Source organism: Apiospora hydei (assembly GCF_038363865.1).
Source record: "Apiospora hydei strain CBS 114990 chromosome Unknown utg000002l_segment0_segment0, whole genome shotgun sequence".
Lineage (NCBI taxonomy): Eukaryota > Fungi > Ascomycota > Sordariomycetes > Amphisphaeriales > Apiosporaceae > Apiospora > Apiospora hydei.
This window is the reverse complement of record NW_027117361.1, coordinates 1615702-1637800: the sequence shown is the minus strand read 5'-3', so window position 1 is coordinate 1637800 and position 22099 is coordinate 1615702. Positions and strand designations below refer to the sequence as shown.

The following is a 22099-nucleotide window of genomic DNA, read 5'->3' as shown; positions in this document are numbered from 1 at the left end:
CTTTTGGTATCTGGTTTATTAATAATATGCTTGTGTAAGGGGCCAAGTAGAAGCTGGAGCTCTATGGGACTCTTACGGTTGCAATATCCAATTCAGAGCTCCGTGTTCGGGGCAAGCTTCCAGCGAAGCAAGCAGGCAAGGCTATCAACTTCGGGTACCAGATCCCTGTCCGGGCTGGATAAAGCTGGACTGTGTTCCGCTCAATTGGACTGGAACAGCGCGACAGGGGTCCAAAATAGGCGGCTAAGGTCCTGTAGCTGTAGGTCGGTGCATTGGAGGGGTGTTTTGTTTGGCGGCCCAGGAGCTAGAGCAGTCGACGTCAAGTCTATGCCGAAGCTCACGATTGGTGGCTGACCGACCGACCGATCGAAACAGAACATACGTACCGGCCTCTATTCGCAAAGACATCAATATCAACATTCCAGGGATCACCGCGATACATACTGCGATTCGGTGCCGCCATTGGGGGATTCATTGCACGTCGATCGTTGTTAGACTAGGAGGTACTGGCCCCGTGCAGCCCCGCTGGTAGATCCGACACCAGCTAGAGGCTGACGACACTGCGACGGTCGTCCACCGCAGCCGCCCTTCGCCGATACAACTCTCGTGATTCAGCAGAACCAAGGCCGCAAACACAGCAAAGATGGCCTTCCTAATTCTCGTCATCGGCGATCTTCACATCCCGGACCGGGCTCTTGACATACCCGCCAAGGTACGACCTCATTCTAGCCCAGATCGAACAGCAAACCGCCCTTCAGAGATGCGACCTGCACTGCACCGCACTCCTTGGATACAATCGCAATGGCTAACCTTTGATTCGCGCAAATCCACAGTTCAAGAAACTCCTCTCCCCCGGCAAGATCGGCCAGACCCTCTGCCTCGGCAACCTGACCGACAAGCACACGTACGAGTACCTCCGCTCGATTGCGCCGGACCTCAAGATCGTCAAGGGGCGCTTCGACGTCGAAGCGACCTCCCTCCCCGCTCTCGCAAGTCGTGACGCACGGCTCGCTGCGCGTCGGATTCGTCGAGGGCTTCACGCTCGTCTCGACCGAGCCCGACCTGCTGCTGGCCGAGGCTAACAAACTCGACGTCGACGTCCTCTGCTGGGGCGGCACCCACCGCTTCGACGCCTTCGAGTACATGGACAAGTTCTTCGTCAACCCCGGGTCCGCCACGGGCGCCTACACGACCGGCTGGACCAAGGAGGGCGAGGAGATGGTGCCGAGCTTCTGCTTGATGGATGTGAGTCTCATCTTACTTTTGCGGCCCCCCGACGTGCTTCTGCTGTTCAGTGAGCAAGAGGAGGGATACTGGATGGAAATCACGACAGGACATGTTGCACAACAAGCTCGGGATGCTCGCGAACCAAGGCCATTTGCTAAATAAAAGTCTCTAGGTCCAAGGAATTTCACTCACGCTATACGTCTACCAGCTGAGGAAAGACGCAAATGGGGCTGAGAATGTTGCAGTAGAAAAGGTTACGTATACGAAACCTGTAGAGCCCACAGGCCCTTCGTCATGATACTGAGGTTTAGAACTTCGAGCCGGGTACCTTAGGAGAAAAGGCCAGGAAAGGGTATACGAGGGAAATGCCACCACTTAACGGAGGGAGGTCGGAAGGATTTCAGGAATTGAACGAGAAGTCGAGTATTGAAACGATGCTTCATACATCAGCCGTCATGGGCTCGAGCATCCAGCATCAATAAGCAGCAACACCAAATCAAACGAGACAGCCTATTGGAAATGACCACACATACAGGTCCGTAGCATGACAGTCATCAAAGTTGAAGGCAATGGAAAGTAAGAATTCGAAAGTTCATAATTGGTATCAATCATCAGAGTAAAATCACAGTCGTACTCCAACGCTATGGCTAAGTAACTAAAAACGACATTTTGGTTCATTCTCGTTCTTGACAAAGGGAAAAAGGGGGCATCATCCGGGCATTAATCGTTCAGAGACAGGATATCAAAGGAAAAGCAAAAACACCAGAACACCTTCTATCTTGTATCCAAGACCAGATACGTTGGCACCACCATGGAGCCTGTCATCTACAGCATCATGCTCCTCCTCCGCGTTGACGACTTGTCCCTAGTCGACACAATGCTGTCTGCATCCGTAGAAGACATGCTGGACATACTATCCCCATCGATGTTCTCCGAGTCTATCATCTTCGTCGTCTTTGGTGCCATCATGGACGCTCTCTTCCTTGAGCTGCTGCCTCGAGACACGGGTGCCTTCTCTTGCGATTTGGAACCACTCTCTTCGCTGTTTATGGAAGATTTTCCGTGTCTGGACTTTTGAGACTTTCGGCCTCCCTCAAGCGTCGAGTGCTTCAAATCCGCACGTGGCGAGATATCGGGGAAATCGTAAACATCGCCGCTATCGTTCTCTTCCATATCCATCTTCGTATCAGCTTCTCGTGCTGCCATTGAGCTGCGCTTTTTCCTGTCCGTGACCACGCTCATTGGCAGATCAGCAGGAGGCTCGGCTCGACTTATTTTCTGGACCAGAGGACTGGCAGCAATTTCCGAGGCCGCAGACGATGGTCTGGCAGATGGAAGTTCTTTCCATAGCTGCGACTTCTCCTCCGACTTAATTGACGACAGGTCACCACTTTGCTTCGACTGGCTAGTGCGGCGGACCGCCTTGCCCTCACCTGCTACGGCATCGAGCATCTGTTTTGTGGGACGTCGCATCTTGTCCCTGAGATTCGGCTCTGCGTAGCTAACTGCAGTCCTATTCCTACGACTTGGCCGGCTGGTCTCGCCGTCGTTTGATATTTCGGTCGGAGGGGTGTGTCTCTCAGGTTCTCTCTTGGTGCTACCGGCGGTTCTGGTGAACTAGGGGCGAAGAGGTCTGGTTCGGCGGACATGGTTTCAGGCTCGATGTCAATGGTGGCAACGATTGGTGCAATTGGCTGCTCTTCCGGTTCACTGATTTTGACGGAAGCCGGCATCTGGGGCTGTACATCCTCTGGCTTCTTCTTCGACTTCACCACTCGCTCCTTGCCTTGCTCCTCACGCTTTGTGCTCGGTTTCGCCTTTCCGATGTCGCCCGGCAGCGCTGGCTTTGTCGATTTCGTCGGTGAGTTGACAGGCTCGTTAGCATTTCGAGCGCTCAAGGGTTTCCTAGTTGCTGTGATGATCGCAGGGTTTGCCGATGTGCCCTGCACATCTCTTCGCACAGGAGGTAAACTCTTGACGGGCCGGTTCGTAACGCCATCTTCCGTGCTGGACTTGACAGACTGTGTTTTGGTTGCCTTGGCCACGTCCCCTCCCTTTTTACTATGCTGCATATTCTCCTTCTCGTCTTCATCACTCGCCTTCCTCTTCAAACCGGCTTTAACAGTTTGAGCAGGTGGCTGCGGCTCGGGAGATGGTGTAGGCTTGATTGTCTTCGGTTCAACTGTCTTGGCGGACGGTATTGGTTTGTCGTTCACATCGGCTGGCGCCGGATCGGACTCGACCGACTCTTCTCTCTCAATTGGAGACATTCGAGCTTCTTCGGCCCTTTCTATGCTCTCAAAAGTCTGGACCTTCTTCACTGTAACCGCTTGTACCTCGACCAAATTCTTCCTAGCTGGTGCTGACGGCGAATCTTCCAGGGCGTACATGTTTCGAATAGCTGAAGGCGATTTGGTTGGGAGATCGATCTTAACTGGGTCTTCGTCGACAAAGCGAGATACTGGGGGAGGACCAAGGTCGGGCGAGTCGTTGGTCTCAATCGCCTCTTCACATAGGGCCATGATCTCCTCTCGGCTGGGGAACATTAGCATGAAATACTGTTGTCAGGACAGTCGCAGTTTCTTACTTAAGTGTTTCTCGGGGGCAGGACTTATGTTCCCAGAGCGGCGGAAGTCGGCCTTCTTGCTGCGCTGCGAATTCCATCTCTTCGGTATTGCGGCGTCTCCAGCGTGGCGAGCTGGCCATTCCAAAGCTTGATCGGGTCTTCGCCTTCTTCGGAAGCCTTGGCGAGTGGTGTCTCGGGATAGGTTCGTGACCCAGACTGGCGAGCATGGAGCCCCATTCGAGAAGTTGTGCTTCCATCTTCTCCTTGATCTCCAATGCATGATCGGCTATACGCTGTGCTCGACTTTCGGACAACTCCGTCTCCAACCGCAAAATCTGGCCGCGAAGATCGAGATTTTCTGACAGCATGCGGGCACACTCATTTTCCAAGCCTCGTATACGCAATGATTGTGTGGAGTTGATTCTGGCGATATCTCGATTTTGGCGGAGGAATTTTCTTCTGACTGTAAACATAGGCTCGTCAGTATGCCTGAAAGTGAACTGTAAGGCTGCAAGGCTGCGTACGTGTTTCTAGGCTCTCCGCCGTAGCCATGATCGGCTCGTTGAGTCGGGCCATGGCAGCAATTCGAGCCCACAACAGCTGCCTTTAAGAAAAAGGGTGTGACAATTGAGGTTTGTTGACCGGACGTCCTTTTGATAAAACTATTGGCGAGAGGTTATTCGGTGTCGCGTTGGGACTCAATGGCAGAAAGAGTAGTTGATGACAACGACAGAATGTCATCCAAAATTTGACATGTGTACAATTACAGTGGTGGTTGGGAAGATTGAAAGTTTTCCAAGGTTGTGAGCAAGAAGGGTGGAAGCTCGACCCGACGGGAAAAGTAATCTCGGCTTGTAAACACACTGCCTAAAGCGGTTTGGTGTTGGGCCCGCTGTGGGGGTACTAAGGCCTTTCTGCTGGGGTCCATGTCAACAGCTGCCGTGACACATGCTCGAGAGCCGGCGCGTCATGGCACGCCAGAGAACCGAATGTGCATCTAATTGCTGGCTAAAACTGTAAAAATACACATTGTCAAGATACTACCTATTGCTAAGCTCATGCATCCTTTGCTTTGCGGTTATGTGTCTGTAGAAAAAGGCTGAGAGGTGCAGCAGAGAAGACAGCATCCGTTCTGTTTCGGTGAGAGGGATGCAAGCCCCTTACGAGCTGATGGATGCGGGCTCACTCCTCCTGCCTTGGTGGGTGAGTGAGCTTGAGGACCAAAATATGGGCTGTCGAGCCCCTCAGGGGATCATGTCAACATTGACTGCTAGACCAGCATACCTCGTTTATAGAAAGCAGCTTCGGGAATCCTCAGTTTCCCAGCTCTACTACTTTCAATTGTTTATTTTTTGCTGAAGTCAGGATGAGTTACTTCAAAATCCCTCCCTCCTATCAATGTTATGGTTAATTCGAAATCCCAGAAGCCCAATCCTGGACAGCTCCGAGCATGACATGCATGTGCGCGCCTAATCTAGCGTTCGTTCGTTACCGAACAAGCCTGACGTTACCAACTACCCAACTTTCGGCCCCGCTTACCTGCCACTTGAGCCGTCAAGCGGTCGCGGTCTCGATCGCATATTGACTTGGTTGATTTCAGCCTCCCACAACGTCCAATTCGGTTGCATCAACAGCAAAAGGCCGACAACCATGGCCTTCTCTACGCGCTCCCTCTCAGGCCACCTGCGCCAAGGGTCTACCTCCAGCAACTTCAATGCGCAGTCGACGGGCCAGTCAGCTGCTCTCCTCTCCCGCATCAATGAGAAGAAGGCCGAATTGGAAAACCTCAAAGAGCTCCGGGAACTGAGCGCAGCAGTCGCCAACGAGATGGAGGCTTTGGAACAGAAGCTGTCAACCTTGTCCGACGGAACAGAAGGTAGGCCTTGCCCGATTAGCCTCATGAGGGCGTTGAATGCGATCTAAAATCTGGTGGGCAGCTATTGCGACGGTTTTGAACAACTGGCATAACGTCCTGCGTGCTATCAACATGGCTTCTGGTAAGGAACAACCCGATGCTTCTGATGCGGGCAACCCACTAATCTGCTCTGGTTCTTGTAGCCAAAATTCCGCGACCCAGCGAAGCCAAAGAGACAGCCAGCGATGAAGAAACTACAGCCTTGCCGCAGACCTTGGTCCGAATTCCCACAGAGCATGCGCCAACACTCCAGGCGGCGGCCGAGGGACTGGAAGGCACGTCACAAACCGAATGAGATGGGCGGGTAAACCACATCCTTCGTAAACCATGACCGTGGAGCCGTGTTGCGAGCAACGCTTGCCGTACCTGCGTTTTGAGGGTGCTCTTCGGAGCTGATGCCCCTTCCAGCGGTGAAAGTGGCCTCGAACGGGCTCTAGTTGCCAAGCATCGATGCCAATGTTATGCGCCACCACCACCACAAGGGTTCACCTTCAGCACCAGTCGATACCCGCCAAGGTTTTCATCCCCAGAGATGATCGCAAAAGGTTCGACCTGTTATGCTATGGCATGAGGCACAAATATCGCAATTTGCACGAGACACCTTTCGGTATTGCCGTCCGTTATAGTATACTATGCTATGACACCAGGCTGTATATACTACCTACATTCTGCCTGAGTTGGTTGATGTGTATATACTTTTCAGCTTTGTTGACAGCATTACTGTTGCAGATTAAAGAGGTCGCATCTCAGCTACTGGCTGGGTCCTGCGGGCTCCTTTGAGTGCCCAACGAAAGTCCTCAATTTGATGGGTGACCCCAGAGTGCGGGGAAATTGCCTCGAGGTGTTAGCTACATAACATACATTGATTCTCTAGCACCAACTCTCAAAATTGGAATCTTACAGTGAAGAAAGCAATGACAGGTAACTGGCGGCTGGATAGCGACCTGATGGCTTGTGAGCTGGCCTATACGTTGTCAATTTGGCTACATTGGGAGTTGGAGTGCGTCTCTGGTCTTCTCCTTCCGCAACCCTTGTTGCTCGAACTATGCCTCTCAGCCAATCCCAAGGGGTGAGCGACGGCGCGTCTTCGCAAACGCGTGTTAGTCAGCGGTTGCCATGGGGGAGCTCAAGCAAAGAGAGCTCTACAGAGCTATCCCTGACGGCTATTTATGCTCGGATGGTAGCACGGCCTGCAAAACGGGAAGGAGGGAAGTAGACTTCGGGGAAAACATCAAAACAATATTTCGGGTGCAAGCATTGGCAAGCAAGCACAGCCAACCAGAAACGACGATGAATCCAAGTAACAGACACACAAGAAGCAACGACGTGCTGTTATCTACCCCCGTTGCCCCCATGTCGTATTTTGCTCCATCTTCTGTCAGACTACAACATTTCCAGTCCTCATTGCAATTCCTCCAACCAATGTTACCAAGAGACTATTTTGACCAGCATTCATCCTCATAGCATCCGCAATACAGATGAGTATTGCTTTGTCCATTCAATAGTTCCCAGGACTCGCTCTACCGCAAGGCACATTCCCATCAGACAAGCAAGCCATTGAATCGCACGATCGCTTACCCCACCACGTTTTCTGGCGATACACGGTTCGCCGGTCAAGCCGTGCTGAGATCCGACTTATCATCGTCTCATTTAACCCTTGCACTTTTGTTCATCGTCTAGGCCGTATTGGTCGACATCGACTGTTGCTTGCCCTGTGCCCCCCTTTTAGATCCCTGTCAGCATGGTCTCTATTCAAAGACCCGCCATGGCCCCGATTGCATTGACTGGAGGCCGTTTCGACATCTTCAACGACTCAAGTACAGACGATGATACCTCGACTTCCACGGTGGAAGGCGCCAACGTAGGACCTCTGGGCCAGAGTCTTATCTCGCCTCTACGGCCGCTCTCTGTGTCGGATGCGCAGAACAGGCAGTTCAAGTCGCCCACTCGTGTCGAGTCGCTGGCTGCTGAGCTCAAGAGGCTCCATCTGGGGAATTCGCCTGAGCTATATCACTACAAGGGCCGACCTATTTATCAGGCCAAACTCAAGGGACAACCCTGTGCAAATTTGACCCGGCCGCCAATCAGGCGCGATACATTTGAACGACTCGAGACAGTGCCCGAAGTCGAGCAGCGCGATCCACCAGAGTCCGAAGCTGCTAGTGTCTCAGCCGGAACGCAGCATTACATCGAGCTCCCAGGTACGACGACACACTTACTCCTTTTGTTTGAACATTTGAATGACCTTTAGGACTGACATTGCCTCACCACAGCTCATCAATTTGCAAAACATCCTCTCGCTTTATCTGCACGCAAGCTGATCTCAGTTGAAGAACAAGTCGCCAAACATCGCCAGGGAAACTTTGAGTGGGTACTGACGGTCAAAGTCCCAGTAAATCCCGGATCTCAAGACGAGTCAGACAAGACTGATTCTTCGAAGCACTCGAGTGTGCAAACTCTTCTGTTTGGGTGCAATCTTCTGCCATCCACCGGACAGTCGGAAAAGGTCGAATCTGGAAAGGAAATCCACCAGCATACGTTCACTCTTCTAGTGACACCTCTAGAAGGTGACCAAGAGCCAACAGTCGCTACTCCCCAGAAAGAGTCCCACTCACCGATAGCAATGGCAGTTGGTGCTCGACCTGCGGTGCAAGGCACACCAGCGAAAGCTGTCCAACATGTTCCTGAAGTTAGAATCGAGGAAGTGTCGCCGCCATCTGACAGTAAGCGAGGGAGGGCCAGTGTTACTTCTGTGAGAGTGACTTCCAATTCCCCACCACGGATCGAAGATTCAGTCGCAGCTCTCGATCAGCTCGAGGACGAATTAGAGGCATTTGATCAAGCTGCCCACTTTGAAAAGATTGTCTCCCCCATCTCAGCCAAGTCACCGACGTCTCCTATGCAATCGCTCTCAGCTGCTGCTCACCACACCCCTGGCTCGGCCTCGAAGGTGGACCGTTCTAGTCCAAGGCCGGTATCCTCGGCCACATACCGGCTCAAGTCGGCTGAGCCGGAAAGATCTCCAAGGACGCGGAGGTCAGCGTCGATGATTTACTTGGACTCTCCCAAATTGAAGGAGGAAGAGAAGCCTTTGGTGCAAGCCACACCCAAGAAGTCGACTAACAAAGGCCTGGCGAGCCTGCAGCCCCCGAAGCCGCTGACCAAGTCAAACAAAGCACCTACCCTACCTACCTTTGAGCTTCCGGGCGAGGCTGTTGCTCGGCGTCTCAAGGAGAAGCGAGAGGCACGCCTGTCCATGAAAGCCACTGCGGAGCAAGCTTCTGTGCCTGCTCCAAGTAGCGTTCGGCGTACGAAGTCTGCCAGGGCACCAACGGTACCCAAGTTTGAGTTGCCAGGCGAGGCAATCTCCCGTCGCAAAAGGGAAGAGCGAGAGGCGCGGCTCAAGGCCCAAGAGGAAGAGGAGCGTAAACGTCGCGAGTTCAAGGCGAGGCCCATCCGAAGCGGCACCATGCCGGCTAGTATCCCCCGCGAGACGATTACCAGCCGTGCGCGTCAAAAGGGAGCTCTGGCTGAGAACGTGGGCAAATCGACAACGACGAGCCCTAACAAACGGGCATCTTTGGTCGGTGGTTCTCTTCGGGAGCCCTTGTCCCACGTGAACAACCAGTCTCAGCCTCGTGGCCGTCATCTTACGTCGGAGGAATCGACTGCCTCGTCACAGGCCCGCCGGGCTACGTCAAGCTCGACGAATAGCCTTGGAAGCAAGCGGGGCTCCGTGTCGATCGAGGAAGTGCAGCAACAGCGCCTCCGAGGTAAGGACATCTATCAGCGGGACAACTCGTACGCTCAAGATCGGGAAAAGGAAAGGCGCGAGCGCGAAGCCATGGCCCGCCTTGCACGGGAACAGGCAGCGGAGCAGTCACGTCTTCGAAGCCGAGAGTGGGCTGAGAAGCAGAAGCGAAAGCGGATGACGGTAGGCTCCGTAAGAGATCTCGTAGCTTGAAGCGCAAAGGGGGAACCGAGTGGATTTCGAATTCAGCCGCCACGAAGCTAATACTAGATCGCTTTTTCGTCAAGAGAGAAAAGTCTGGGGCGGCAGCCGGCAGTTGGAGAGTCGGGCAGTCGGCTGCGTCGGGTAGTGGATTCATTGTACAAAAGGGTTTATTTTACATTTGCTTTCGAGGGTTTCCAGCGCCGAGTTCCGGCGTTTCTATAGAGGAAGTATGACGCTGTGCTTCTGGCATCATATGCAGGTTGGGTATCGTCAGGAGTGTATTCCTACATGCCTCACTTACTTACATTCTGGGCGCGTCTCTCCACACGCGGGGGCCTTGCTCAATTGGGTTGAGAGGCGTTTCATTGTATTTTACAAACACGTTTCGCACGAAAGGGTTGCTCATACTTCTTTTTATCCAATCGAATCAACCAATTGTTTCACATCGATTTTCCCATTAGCGTATACTGCACGTGGGTTGTCTTGTTGTCTTCGGTCTTACTGGTGCGTTGCACAGTTTGGAGGGCGCACAAGAATCCCTAGGTGTTGAGGGAGTGTTTTGGGTCCCTATTTTTGGATCGATCGCCAGGAGGCGTGGATGGCGTAACTACGCCGTACGTGTATGCACGTTTCTATTTCTACCTGCGAGCTGCATAGTGGCTTGGGGGCTCTCCCGGATTGACTGACGTATTGGGTTTGCACTCGTCCATTGAATGTTGGAGGAGCAATGGCATGTGCTCGCTCTATGTAGGTGTACTGACGGCCAAGAACATCAAATGTCGAGATATCAGCGATCCAAGCTGGGTTGGCAAATTGGCTTCTTACTCATGGCCCTACGGATATAACGTTGCCCTGATCATATCAGGCTGAATTATGCACCACGTCTCTGAGCAGCCACTTCGCAATATTTACTGAACCAGGTGCAGTCGGAATGCTAAGCTTTCTGGCCTGAGCTTTCAGAAGCGATATGGTGATCCATCATCTCGCTCGGATCCGGATGCCCGGGGGCCGCCCTTACGCTCCCTTGCTTTTCTCTTCTTGGTCTGTTGTATTGCGTCGTAGGACTTGAAATGAGGTCATTGATCTGCAGTGATCTTCATGTTGGTCTCTAATTTATTATCTTTTCTTAGGCCCCGAGCCCCGATGTGCTAATGATCTAATGATTGACGACGGTGAGGCCGTCTTATTAATGCGGATTGGCAGAGGAACGCTTGGAAGGGCTTGTTGGCTTTTGCTTGCTGTCAACTGCTTGCTTACTCCCCCAACCTTGGGCTCTTTCTTAGGGGCTATGCAGCTAGGCCTGCTTGGGGGTTGACAGGGGAGGTTGGGGGCCGGAGAGTTGGGAGTCATGTACCCTGGTTTGCAAGGAGTGATGGATGTGCCCGTCATTGCGGTGGTTCCTCCGGGGGTGTGCTTCTGCGTCCTTTGGCTCACGATGGTGTCTCCATGATGCGATTCGACCGGCTGACAACCACCACGCGACGACCACCCTGAACTGTGTAAGCGCGACGAAATAGATGCATTTGACGTTGTGGACGAGATTGGTGGGATAGCTTCAGCTGTCATGCATGCTGACTGGGCTGAGTGCGTGCCTAATTAACGGCTTACCGTGAACAAAAGAGAGCTTGTTCGTGAGGCCCGAGGGGAGGGGGAGAGAGCGAAAGATGGGACGAGTCTAGACGGGCTTGGCAGGTACTGGGCAGCAACCCCTGCTAAGGCGTGGCACTGACAGCCAATGGAAAAGTTTCGATTGATTAACCGGCGGATCTTGTCTATTTCTTATTTTCCCAGGGTTCCCAACTGGCTTCCTTTGTACCGTAGCAATAAATCTCTCGGGGTTGTACGACAGAGAAGCTTATCATTGATGAGCGGCACTGCCCACCAACCGACCAACGACATCCTGCCCTTCCCTGCCCTGCATGCATCTCCATGTCTGTCTGCCTGCCCAGTGGCCTGCCCCCCTGCCTGTCCCCTTCCTCTCTCTGTGCACGCAAGGACGGTGTCAAAGGACAGGAAAGGACTCGAAGGGGGGCCAGCGCGAGTGCGAAACAGAAAAAGAGGTGGGCGCCAACTTCTCTTTCTGCCCATGATCTACAGGAGAGAGAGGAGACTTGGCCAGCTGGCTGTACTAGCAACACATGTTGAAAGTTTGCCTGTCGAGCAACACGGACACGGTGAACAGAGCAAACTCTGGACGCCCCGAGCCTCCCCGTCGATAGGTGGAATGGGTGGATGAAGCAATGCTTACTTGCTGCCTGCAGGCGAATGCGACGGTGAGCGACGAACAATCAGAGCATGTCTGCATGTAGCGTGTAACTCTAACAAAAGGGCCACACGAGCTTCGCTGGCGGTCGACCTGTCGCCTGCCTGTCTGGCTTGCAGCGAACCCCAAGTGCCGCGCCCACCATTGGGTTAAAGTATGCCAAGCCGTATAGCCGGTTCGTCAAGGGCCCGCGGGCTCCTGGTCCCCGTAGTCGACTTTGCACTGGTAGATGATGTATGTATGTATCATAGTATTGGTGTTATTATGGAGGCTAGGTCGGCGAGCTGAAGTCCCATCTCCCCCAACTCCCCAAGGCTCGCAGGCTCGTATTCTTTTGTAATTGCTAGCCTGCTAGTCGCTTCGTTCGAGTCCCGACCTGGGCCGACAGACGACAAGCACTATTAAGGGACCCGTTGTCCGTCCGCATCGTTTGTCCTCCTCCAGGCTCCTCCTCCTACTTGCCCGCTGGCTTGGCTCCTCCACCTATTATAGCGGTCTCGTCGAGTCTTTCCCCGGCCCACTGATCGTCTCAGCCTGTATGTATTTTCGTCTCCATGAAGCCTGACCCACGCCGAAGTAGTACTTCAGCTTTGCTGGCTCCGCTCGACTACTACTAGATCTGCTCGCTTCGCTCCTGGGACTGGGGTCGTTGGTACATGCAAGCGGTACCCAGCCGGAGTCACAGTCACTACCTACACACACACATCTCGAACAGGCATGCATCATGTATAACAAGGGGCCTGTCGCCTAGACCCTTGCGGATTTTCCTGTTGTTTGAACTTGTTTCATGCCACCCAAAGAAACCAGAAGCTCTTCATACAAAGAGGAACTTCCTCGCTGTCCCTGTCGAGGCTTTTGAACTTGATACGAGGCCTTCATCTACTTGAAAGATCACTTTGTCGGCGCCCCCGAGGAGAAAGAAGTCTTTTACCATTGTTTTGTTCCCTCGTTGACCCATATTACCCCAAGCTCCCCTTTCGCGCTCCACGGTCCACTGGAATCGAAGTCCCCTTTTGCCAAGACCAAATCAATCTCATCTGCGAACAATAATACGCCCCGAACACGGTTCAGAAGCAAGTCACAGCACGCCCGAAGGCCTGGTAACAGCCCACGCTTCCAGCTCTGTCCGACCTCTTGGCAGTTACATTCGTGAACCAGCACTGGGAAAACCCCACATCCGCTCCCAGCGTCAGCCGGTGTTTAAGGGCATCCGAACGAGGGAATCAACGGACATATCGAATCTCTCTTCTTTTCTTTTTCTCATCAAACCCACCCTTTACGGTGGTTTAATGTTTCCACACTCCGACAACGAAAAACTACCCACCCTGCCGCCCCAAGTATGTAAAAAGGATTCAATACGGGTCGCAGTTACAGCCGACAGCGACAGCAGCAATCGCAGTTTCTCCGACGTCGAGGGCCAGCGGGCCTCCGACAGCGACAGCGACAGCGACGACGACAGGATGGCCGCCGCCAGGAAGCTGCCGTGGTGGAAGCGGTACTCAGGTTATCGACGGGTTACCGGCTCCCCGCCCAGCCGCACCATCCGGGCAGCCATTGCGGTCGCGATACTTGGAGGAATTTCGCTCATTGTGCTGATGGTCGCACTATACGAAACCGGCCACTTATCACACCCCCTTAGTAAGGTATGAAGATCCCCTCCCCATCGCGCGCATTGCCATTGCAATTGCCTCGGGCCTTCCCTTCGTCCCAAAATTTGGGATTTGCCCTGTTGAAGGTTCGACTTAGTGTCTCGGGGCCCCAAAGCTTCCTCGCCCTTCACCTAGACCCGATGCACGGGCGAGGCCAGGTTGCTGTCATGTCTCAGCCCCGCCGTGCTTTTCAGACGATGTGAAGGCCTCACCCCATTCCCGTCACCAGCCCATCACTGTCATATTTTTAGTTGTGCTAACTGCCTTCAAAGGAAACTGTAAACGTCCGAACAGAGCAAGGAACCTATATCGGCGAAATCACGCCGTCATCAACCTTATACCCGCGGTCAATCCAGGCGTTCCGCGGTATCCCTTATGCCCAGTCAACCGGGGAGAGAACCGCTTCAGGCCCCCGCAGGCGCTGAAGGATCGCAAACCCGATACCGAGTACCGCGCGGTGGACTTCGGGTATGACTGTCCGCAGAGGAATTCGAGGCGCGACTACGACGAAGACTGCTTAAACCTCAACATCTACAGGCCCCACTACGCCGACGATGGAGAGGTTAAGCAGCGAGACATGGCCAAGATTGGCGGAAATGACACAAAGCTCCCGGTCGTCATCTACGTGCACGGAGGTGGCTTCATCACGGGCTCCGCCAAGGAGCGTAACATGGCCAGTTTCGTGAGCTGGTCCGAGATGCCCATCATCGGTATCAACTTCAACTACAGAATCGGGGCGCTTGGTTTCCTCCCGAGCGGTCTCACCCAACAGTCCGGCCTGATGAACCTGGGGCTCAAGGACCAGCAGTTCCTATTCAGCTGGGTGCAGAAGAATGTGGCCAGCTTTGGGGGCGATCCCGATAATGTTACGATCATGGGGTTGAGCGCGGGTGCCCACTCGATCGGGCACCAGCTGATCTCGTATGCGCCGGCGAATAAACTGACTCAGGAACCTCCCCCGTTCCAGAAAGCCATCATGGAGTCTGGCGGCGCACTAGCGCGCGCCGTCTTCAACCCCACTCATCCACTGGTTGAGAAGCAGTTCAAGGAGTTCATCAGCAAGTGCGGTCTCGCGGGTGTGCCCGACGATCAGATATTCCCCAAGCTCCGCGCCTTGCCCGCTCAGACGGTCATTGACGCTTCCATTGCCGTCATCGCCAAGTATTATAGCGCCTTGCAATGGCCCTTCCAGCCTGCGGTCGATGGGGCTGGCGGTGTCGTTCCAGACCTGCCCCGCGAATCGTGGGCAAAGGGTAATGTGATGCGGATCCCAATCCTCACCGGCTTCGACACCAACGAAGGCGCCATTTTCGTCCCAACCACTTCATCTAACATCAGCGCTCTGAACAACCTGATGACCTCGTTGGTACCGGCCCTGAACGAGACTTCGATCAAGCTCATGGACGAGATCTATCCCAACGTCAACACCACGGACGGCAAAAGCCTATACACTCTGGCACTCCCTAAAGGCTTCGGCACACAGTTTTGGCGTTTAGATGACGCATACGCCCATTACGCATACATTTGCCCCGTATTGCAGCAAGCAACGCTTGCATCCACATCTACGCCCAAAGCACCAGTCTACGTGTACCAATTTGCAGCCCGGTCAGCAGCATACGGAGGCTCGGACCACGGAGATGAGGCACCTGTTGTTGCACACGACATGAACGTCATTAAAGGTTTCAAGGGCCTCAACCAGACGGCCGATGCCATGAATGCTTACTGGACCCGGTTTGCAGCATTTGGCGACCCGAACCCGGCATCTGACCAGAACGTCGGGGACGTCAAGGGAAACATGACGTGGACGCCGTTCGTCGACCCGTTCTCGCAGTCCGCCGAAAAGGGACAGATTGCCTTGTTCGGCAAAGGAAACGATGAGCGCATGGGGGTCGTCGGTCGCGGTAACCCGGGCGTGCCCGCTCAGATGACGACCATGAACGATCGTCAGAAGGTGCAATGCCAGTTCTGGTGGGACAGGGTCATCTACAGCGAAGGCTACGCAAACGGCAGCCTGGCCCATCCGGCCGGTGTTGTCAAAGCAGCTGACAGCTACCCTACTGGGAAGGCGACATTGTCATAGAAGGGCAAAGTAAGCAAACCCAATTCTACGGGGGTTCTGTTTGCTTTGGGTAATGTAAATTATATTGTGTTGTATGGTGCTTAGAATTAAGGGGAGTTCCTGGCTGGGAGGGGCATTCAGCATGATCCATGTTCGGCGTTGGAGGCGTTTTCTCTCTTTCTTTTACTTTCGGGGATGAAAGAAATGAAAGAGCTTTGCTTTTTAGGGGAGAAAGAAGATTTCAAGGAATGGAACGACGACGATATCTACCAAGAACCGTATTTACTAGAAGCATATTATATAGTACGCATAGGACGGTATGGACGTTATGCGCGACCCTGGGCCTCTCTCTGGACGGCTACAGGGTCCAGTGTATATGGAATAAGAGATACTCGAAGCCGTTGTTGGGCTCGAGATACAAATTTCAATATGCTTGTTGTGTCTTCTTCGCTCGCTAGATGAGGTGGCTGCTGACATTCCGAGAAGGCGACTGAGTAGTGCCTTCGGTGTCTGCCATACGAGAACCAAGTCCTTTCTCAGAAGCTGAACTGCACTTCGACGTATGAAGGGCCATACCTGCTTGTTCTGTCGGCCAATGAGGTGGCGTTATCGATGGATTGGTAGAAATGGTTTCGTGGATTTTGTTTCATGCATATAAATATATGAATATAACGCATGCATCGACGTACCATTGCGGGGATTATTGGTTCTCTTTCATGGAGAGAGGGCGAGTAATATCGCAATAATCGACAGCAGCCGCCTATCCCGACCGTAGCAGTTTCCTAAACTGGCTGGAATGGATGGGGCCAGGGCCAGTCATGAGGGGTGGTGGCGATGGCGACGGTTGCAGCTGCAGCTGCGTGTTATGTCACCACCATCCGATGTTCTGCATTCGGGATTGGGATAAAGACGCAAAAGTAGGTACTCCCGTCGCTAGCTGGGGGAGCTACGACATGGAGATCAGATGAGTATATATTATACCAGTAGTAATTTGTTTTCTTTTTGTCTGTTGTTTTCTGGATTTTCGTTTCCCACTCCCTCCTGTATCTATTGGCTTACTGTATTACATGTACCATGGCGTTTTCTTCGCTTATGCTCGCCTTATTCGCCGCTGCTATGGCTGTAGTGGGCCGGGTCTTGGAAACGGCGGACATCTCGTCGCCCTCGGAAGGGGCAGTCAACGCGACGACGTGCGCCTCGAAGGCGTATACGTATCATGAGCTCGCCGGTTACGGCTTCATCGCGGCGGATGCGGTGGACAAGTTCGGCGATACCCTCGGCGGCCTCGGCAGTGCTATACATATGGACGCCGCGCATTGGACCAGGCTCGACAACGGGAGTTATACGGGGACTCTCTGGTCGTTGCCGGATCGTGGATGGTGAGTCTTGTCCACCGCTCCCTTATTCTGGGGCTATCTCGCCCCTAGGTCTACCAGGGTCGCGACGGACCGGTGACAAGAACGGGAGCTGATCGATTCATTCTATAGGAATACGGAGGGCACCCTGAACTTCCAGCCCCGAGTGCACAAGTTCGGCGTCTTGTTCACGCCGGCACCGAATGCGACAATGGAAGAGCCCTCGCCTCCTAATCTGCAGCTGCGGTACGAGGACTCGGTCGGGTTCTCGGGCCCGGACGGATCCCCCTGCACGGGGCTCGACGCGGACGCTGCGGGACACCTCTCCTACGAAGGCTTCCCGGACCTGCCCGTGGCCACTTATACGGGCGACGGCTTCGGCGGCGAAGGGCCTGGCGGGCGGCGCGTGGCGGTCGACTGCGAAGGGCTGTACGTGAACGCGGACGGGTCGTTCTGGGTGTCGGATGAGTACGGGCCCTATGTCTGTAAGTTAACTAACCTAGTCCTTGCCTACACATTTTCTTTCCCTCCTTTCATATACATTAAGTCCTTACCTGCCCCTTTTAAAAGACCACTTCGACCCAACCGGCAAAATGGTGGCAGCGATCCGACCGCCAGACGCCCTAATCCCCAACCGCAACGACGCCGAATCCTTCTCCTCCGCCAACCCGCCGCACTACCTCGGCGGCGAATCCGGGCCCCTGCCCGACCCCGAGGACCCGGACTCGGGCCGCGACAACAACCACGGCTTCGAGGGCCTGAGCGTCACCGACGACGGCAAGACGCTCTGGGTCCTCCTGCAAGCCGCGACGGTCCAAGAGGGCGGCCTCGAGAAGCAGACGAGCCGCCACACGCGCCTCCTCCAGTACGATGTTAGCGACCGCCTACGACCCGTCTACGCGGCTTCGTATATCGTGCCGCTGCCGCTGTACGTGGACCCGACGACCAGCAAGCCGAGCAAGAACCCGAAGGTCGCGGCGCAGTCCGAGATGCACGCGCTGCCCAACGGGCAGTTCCTCGTGCTGGCGCGCGACAGTAACGCGGGCCGTGGGGCCGAGTCGGCCGAGTCGGTGTACCGGCAGATCGATGTCGTGGACTTGGGCGGAGGGGCTACGGACCTCAAGGCGGCGAAGAAGGATTACGATTGCTCGGACTGTGGCGCGGCGTCTAAGAAGAAGGGGAAGTTGAAGGATGAGGTCACGGCGGCTACGTATTGTGGGTGGTTGGATTTCAATGTGAATGCGCAGTTGGGGCGGTTCGGGCTAAGGAATGGGGGAGAGCAGGGTGCTGGGCTGCTGGTGAGTTCGCGTTCTACTTGCTCCTTCTATGCCTCTCTCTATGTCTTGGCTCCTTTTTCTTTCAGTCTTACTACTCAAGGAAGTCTACCGGGACTGGCATGCTAACTATCTGCAGAACGAGAAGTGGGAGTCCATCGCCGTGGTCCCCGTGAACCCCTCGGCGCCGGACGATGAGTACTTCATCTTCAGTCTGAGCGATAACGACTTCATCACGCAGAACGGGTTCCTCAACGGCGGCAAGTTTCGCTATGCCGACTCCAGCGGGAACAGTTTGGATAGCCAGGCCTTGGTCTTCAGGGTCACCATTCCAAGTTAGAATCCCTCTCATATCAGAGACGGGGGTCGCTTTTTCCAAACATCTGAGCCTGCTTGGTACTTTTTCCTGGAAGACATCTAGACATACATACATACATTAAACATCGACACTAATCTACGGTACTTATACATAATAGACCAAGGGATTTTGGCCATTCTTGGGATAGACTGGGTCGTGTCAATGCTGCACCGACGACATGTGAAGCTGGGGTTACCCTCTCCCCCTTTCCGGCTCCGACGGGATTGGAGGGATCGCCCTTTCTTGCCCCCTTTTTGTTTTTTGTTTGCTGCATCCTCCGCACCAAGACGCCTTACCCCTCATCCATGACAGCGCCGAGATGTCCGCTCTCTCATGCATGAATAAGCCGTGCCGTTCCAATCGGCATATGAAGAACTCCCGTATTGCGGCGGTATCGGGGATGCTTACGAGGTGGTCGGTAAACAATGATGACATAGCTTAGTCAAGTAAATGTTTATTGAAATCGTAGAAATACCCCTTAAACCTCTTGTGTCCTTGGCCCAGGGCTCTTCATGTTGTTCATCCGTGAGTTTTGTAAAGGCTCAGCCAGACCAGAGTAAAAGAAAGAAAGAAAGAAAAAAATGGCGTCCTCGTCGAGTTACTACGCAGCATATGCTATCATTACCCTCTTCGTCTTCTACCACCTCGGCAAGATAGGCCGGAGGCCGGCCGGCTTACCTCCCGGGCCCCCGACGCTCCCGCTGATCGGGAACCTTCACCTGATGCCGAAGGAGAAGAGCCACCTGCAGTTCCAGAAATGGGCCGAGGAGTATGGCCCCGTCTACTCGTTCATCTTGGGCACCCAGGTCATGATCGTCTTGTCGTCGGACCAGGCTATCAAGGACTTGCTGGACAAGAGGAGCGCCATCTACTCGTCGCGGCCCGACATGTATCTCGGCAATATCGTGAGCGGGGGGTTTAGAGTGTTGCTTATGGTAAGAGACGACACTAAACGGAGATTTACCCTTCCGAAATGATATGTTCATGAGTACAAATACTGACGACAAGTGCGTTGCGAACCGCAGAAGTACGGCGAGACCTGGCGCGCCATCCGAGGCCTGATGCACACCGGTCTCAATATCAAAGCCGCCCGCGCCTACGTCCCGTACCAGGACCTCGAGAACAAGGCGATGCTGGTGGGATTCTTGGACGATCCCGCCTCGTTCGCGAACCATATTAAGCGGTACACCAACTCCCTGACCACGCAGATGGTCTTCGGCTTCCGGACCACGAGTATCCACGACCCGAAGCTGCAAAGGCTATATCATGTAAGTGAACAAGCAAGAACTAAAGAGCGCAGTGTTCCTTCTTACTCTTATCCTTTTCTGTTGTTATTGATACCGCCCTGCTATGTTGCTTCGTGGAGTTCGTCGGGATTACTTACACGAGAACAAGAATTTCGAGAAATTCAGCGCAGTCTTCAGGTCTCCGGCCGCGGCAATCCTCGATGGATTCCCCGTGCTCCGGCACCTGCCAGATCTTCTGCTGCCCATCCGTCGCTACTCCAAGAAACTACACAAGGAGGAGTATGATCTCTTTGTTGGCCACTACCTGGATACCAAGAAGCGCGTTCACGAAGGCACAGCCAAGGTATGAGGTCCCAACCAATTTTGATTCCTTTTTGCGCCTTCTTCTTTTTACCACCCCTCCCTCCTTCCCGTTGAAACCAAACTCACTGATTTCGTCCCATAAAAGCCCTGTTTCTGCGCCGACCTCGTCCGCGCCCAAGAGAAACTCGGCTTCTCCGACGGCATCGCCGGCTACAGCAGCGGCAGCCTTCTCGAGGCAGGCTCCGACACGACCGCCGCGACGCTCGTCGGCTTCGTGCAGGCGCTCCTGATCTTCCCCGCGGTCGTGGCCGCGGCGCAGGCGGAGATCGACCGCGTCTGCGGGGAGGGCCGCTTGCCCGACCTGAACGACCTGCCGGATCTGCCCTACGTCCGCGGCTGCATGAAGGAGTCGATGCGCTGGATGCCGACGGACATCCTCGGGGTGCCGCATGCTGTCATTCGCGATGACGAGTATATGGGGTATAAGATTCCAAAGGGCGCGGGGGTGATGTGGAATGTCTGGTAAGAAGAGCACAGATACCCCTGCCCCTTTAGTCGATGAGTGCTCACTTCAGTACACAGGGCCGTGGCCCACGATCCTAAGCGCCACCCGGACCCAAGCCGCTTCGACCCGGCTCGCTGGGCGCACGACCAGCAGACCTCAGCCGAAGCGGCCGGAAACAGAGACGCGTCGAAACGAGATCACTTCGTCTTCGGCGCGGGGCGCCGTCTCTGCCAGGGCATGCACATCGCGGACCGCTCGCTGTTCCTGGCCATATCGCGGCTGCTCTGGGCGTTTGACTTCCGGCGGCCCGTCGACGCGGCCACAGGAAAGGAGATTGTGCCAGACATGGCCGACCTCACCGAGGGGCTGTTCGTGATGCCCCGACCGTTCCAGGCGGTTATCACACCGCGGAGCGAGGCGAGGGCGCGAAGGGTGCGCGAGGAGTGGGAGGCAGTCAAGGGGCTGTTGGATGAAGAGATGCAGTGGAAGACGGTGCCGGAGGGGCTTGTGTGGAGGGACTATGAAGAGTCTGGCGAAGCATGATTGTTTTGCACGAGGATGGAGAAGGGAATGCCAGGTTTTACATATTCGGGAGTTGGCTCACGGTTTCTCCAAAGGAGTGTACGTGAAATAGAGCCATTGTATTTCATACCGGCGTGCTGATACATGCCGCGGCTGTTCAACACGTTTAAACATTGCTTTCGGCTGGGTTCAACAAATAAAAGTAATTTCCCATTTTCATTTTGAATGATAATAGTTATAGTGATTTGTGTTGTTGGAATAAATGATTGGGTAGTGGTGTGAAAGGATGAAAGGCGTGTGATGTGGGTGACTGTCAAAAAAAGGGGGAAGGGAGTACCGAAACTCGAAAAAAGGATGACCGCAGAGGGAATCGAACCCTCTTGCCTTTAAGTATAATAGATAATAATACTAACCGCTAGGCTACACCAGCCCGGTCAAGGGAGATCTATGTCAACGCGCATTATAAACCCGGGTCGGGGCTGCTTTGCTTCTGGGAAGGCTGGGTGACTGAGTATATAAGCTTTGGTGTTACTGCGGTTGAGTTGCTCTCCGAGGCAGTAAAGGGGGTAACGCCCACAGTGGGTTTTCTGCCACAAAGATCAGGAAAATACTGTAGAACTCACCCATGGGGACGCTACTAGTCGAGCTGTTGGTTGGGGATAGAATATATCCCGGGACCGTAGGCTGAAAGGAGGATATCAGTTGTGATACAAGCCCGACTCTGTAGCCAAGTACGTTGGGCCGGTCTTCCAATATTCTTGGAACATATGTTCCAGCCAAAAAGTAGCTCCAGACCCCAAGTTGAACGCAAGGATAGTCGATTTTACCGTCTAAGAGCTCGTCTGCGCAGGCCGAGCAATGCCCAAGGACTGTAGATTGACCAGAAACGTGACTCGGTCTA

General features: G+C 54.1%; 7 protein-coding genes across 7 annotated transcripts; 6 read left to right on the top strand and 1 right to left on the bottom strand.

Moving 5' to 3' along the window:
- Positions 1-643: 643 nt before the first annotated feature.
- Positions 644-1389, top strand: PG997_000511 (vacuolar protein sorting; the record flags this gene model as incomplete). The annotated part of the gene is made up of 3 exons (XM_066804826.1): positions 644-712; positions 834-962; positions 1033-1389. 3 exons carry the CDS (start codon positions 644-646, stop codon positions 1387-1389), a joined length of 555 nt encoding a protein of 184 aa, XP_066674599.1.
- Positions 1390-2052: 663 nt separating this feature from the next.
- On the bottom strand, positions 2053-4369 carry PG997_000510 (uncharacterized protein; the record flags this gene model as incomplete). Its single annotated transcript, XM_066804825.1, has 4 exons — positions 2053-2679; positions 2751-3762; positions 3815-4256; positions 4318-4369. 4 exons carry the CDS (start codon positions 4367-4369, stop codon positions 2053-2055), a joined length of 2133 nt encoding a protein of 710 aa, XP_066674598.1.
- Positions 4370-5443: 1074 nt separating this feature from the next.
- On the top strand, positions 5444-6003 carry PG997_000509 (DASH complex subunit Dad2-domain-containing protein; the record flags this gene model as incomplete). The annotated part of the gene is made up of 3 exons (XM_066804824.1): positions 5444-5669; positions 5731-5790; positions 5852-6003. The coding sequence occupies 3 exons, from the start codon at positions 5444-5446 to the stop codon at positions 6001-6003; spliced, it is 438 nt and encodes a 145-aa protein (XP_066674597.1).
- A 1446-nt stretch (positions 6004-7449) lies between these two features.
- On the top strand, positions 7450-9672 carry PG997_000508 (uncharacterized protein; the record flags this gene model as incomplete). Its single annotated transcript, XM_066804823.1, has 2 exons — positions 7450-7909; positions 7982-9672. The coding sequence occupies 2 exons, from the start codon at positions 7450-7452 to the stop codon at positions 9670-9672; spliced, it is 2151 nt and encodes a 716-aa protein (XP_066674596.1).
- Positions 9673-13386: 3714 nt separating this feature from the next.
- On the top strand, positions 13387-15655 carry PG997_000507 (uncharacterized protein; the record flags this gene model as incomplete). Its single annotated transcript, XM_066804822.1, has 2 exons — positions 13387-13564; positions 13848-15655. 2 exons carry the CDS (start codon positions 13387-13389, stop codon positions 15653-15655), a joined length of 1986 nt encoding a protein of 661 aa, XP_066674595.1.
- A 1071-nt stretch (positions 15656-16726) lies between these two features.
- Positions 16727-18603, top strand: PG997_000506 (uncharacterized protein; the record flags this gene model as incomplete). The annotated part of the gene is made up of 4 exons (XM_066804821.1): positions 16727-17013; positions 17122-17474; positions 17560-18287; positions 18403-18603. 4 exons carry the CDS (start codon positions 16727-16729, stop codon positions 18601-18603), a joined length of 1569 nt encoding a protein of 522 aa, XP_066674594.1.
- A 599-nt stretch (positions 18604-19202) lies between these two features.
- Positions 19203-21219, top strand: PG997_000505 (uncharacterized protein; the record flags this gene model as incomplete). The annotated part of the gene is made up of 5 exons (XM_066804820.1): positions 19203-19556; positions 19647-19889; positions 20017-20211; positions 20317-20693; positions 20754-21219. 5 exons carry the CDS (start codon positions 19203-19205, stop codon positions 21217-21219), a joined length of 1635 nt encoding a protein of 544 aa, XP_066674593.1.
- Between the last annotated feature and the right edge of the window lie 880 nt (positions 21220-22099).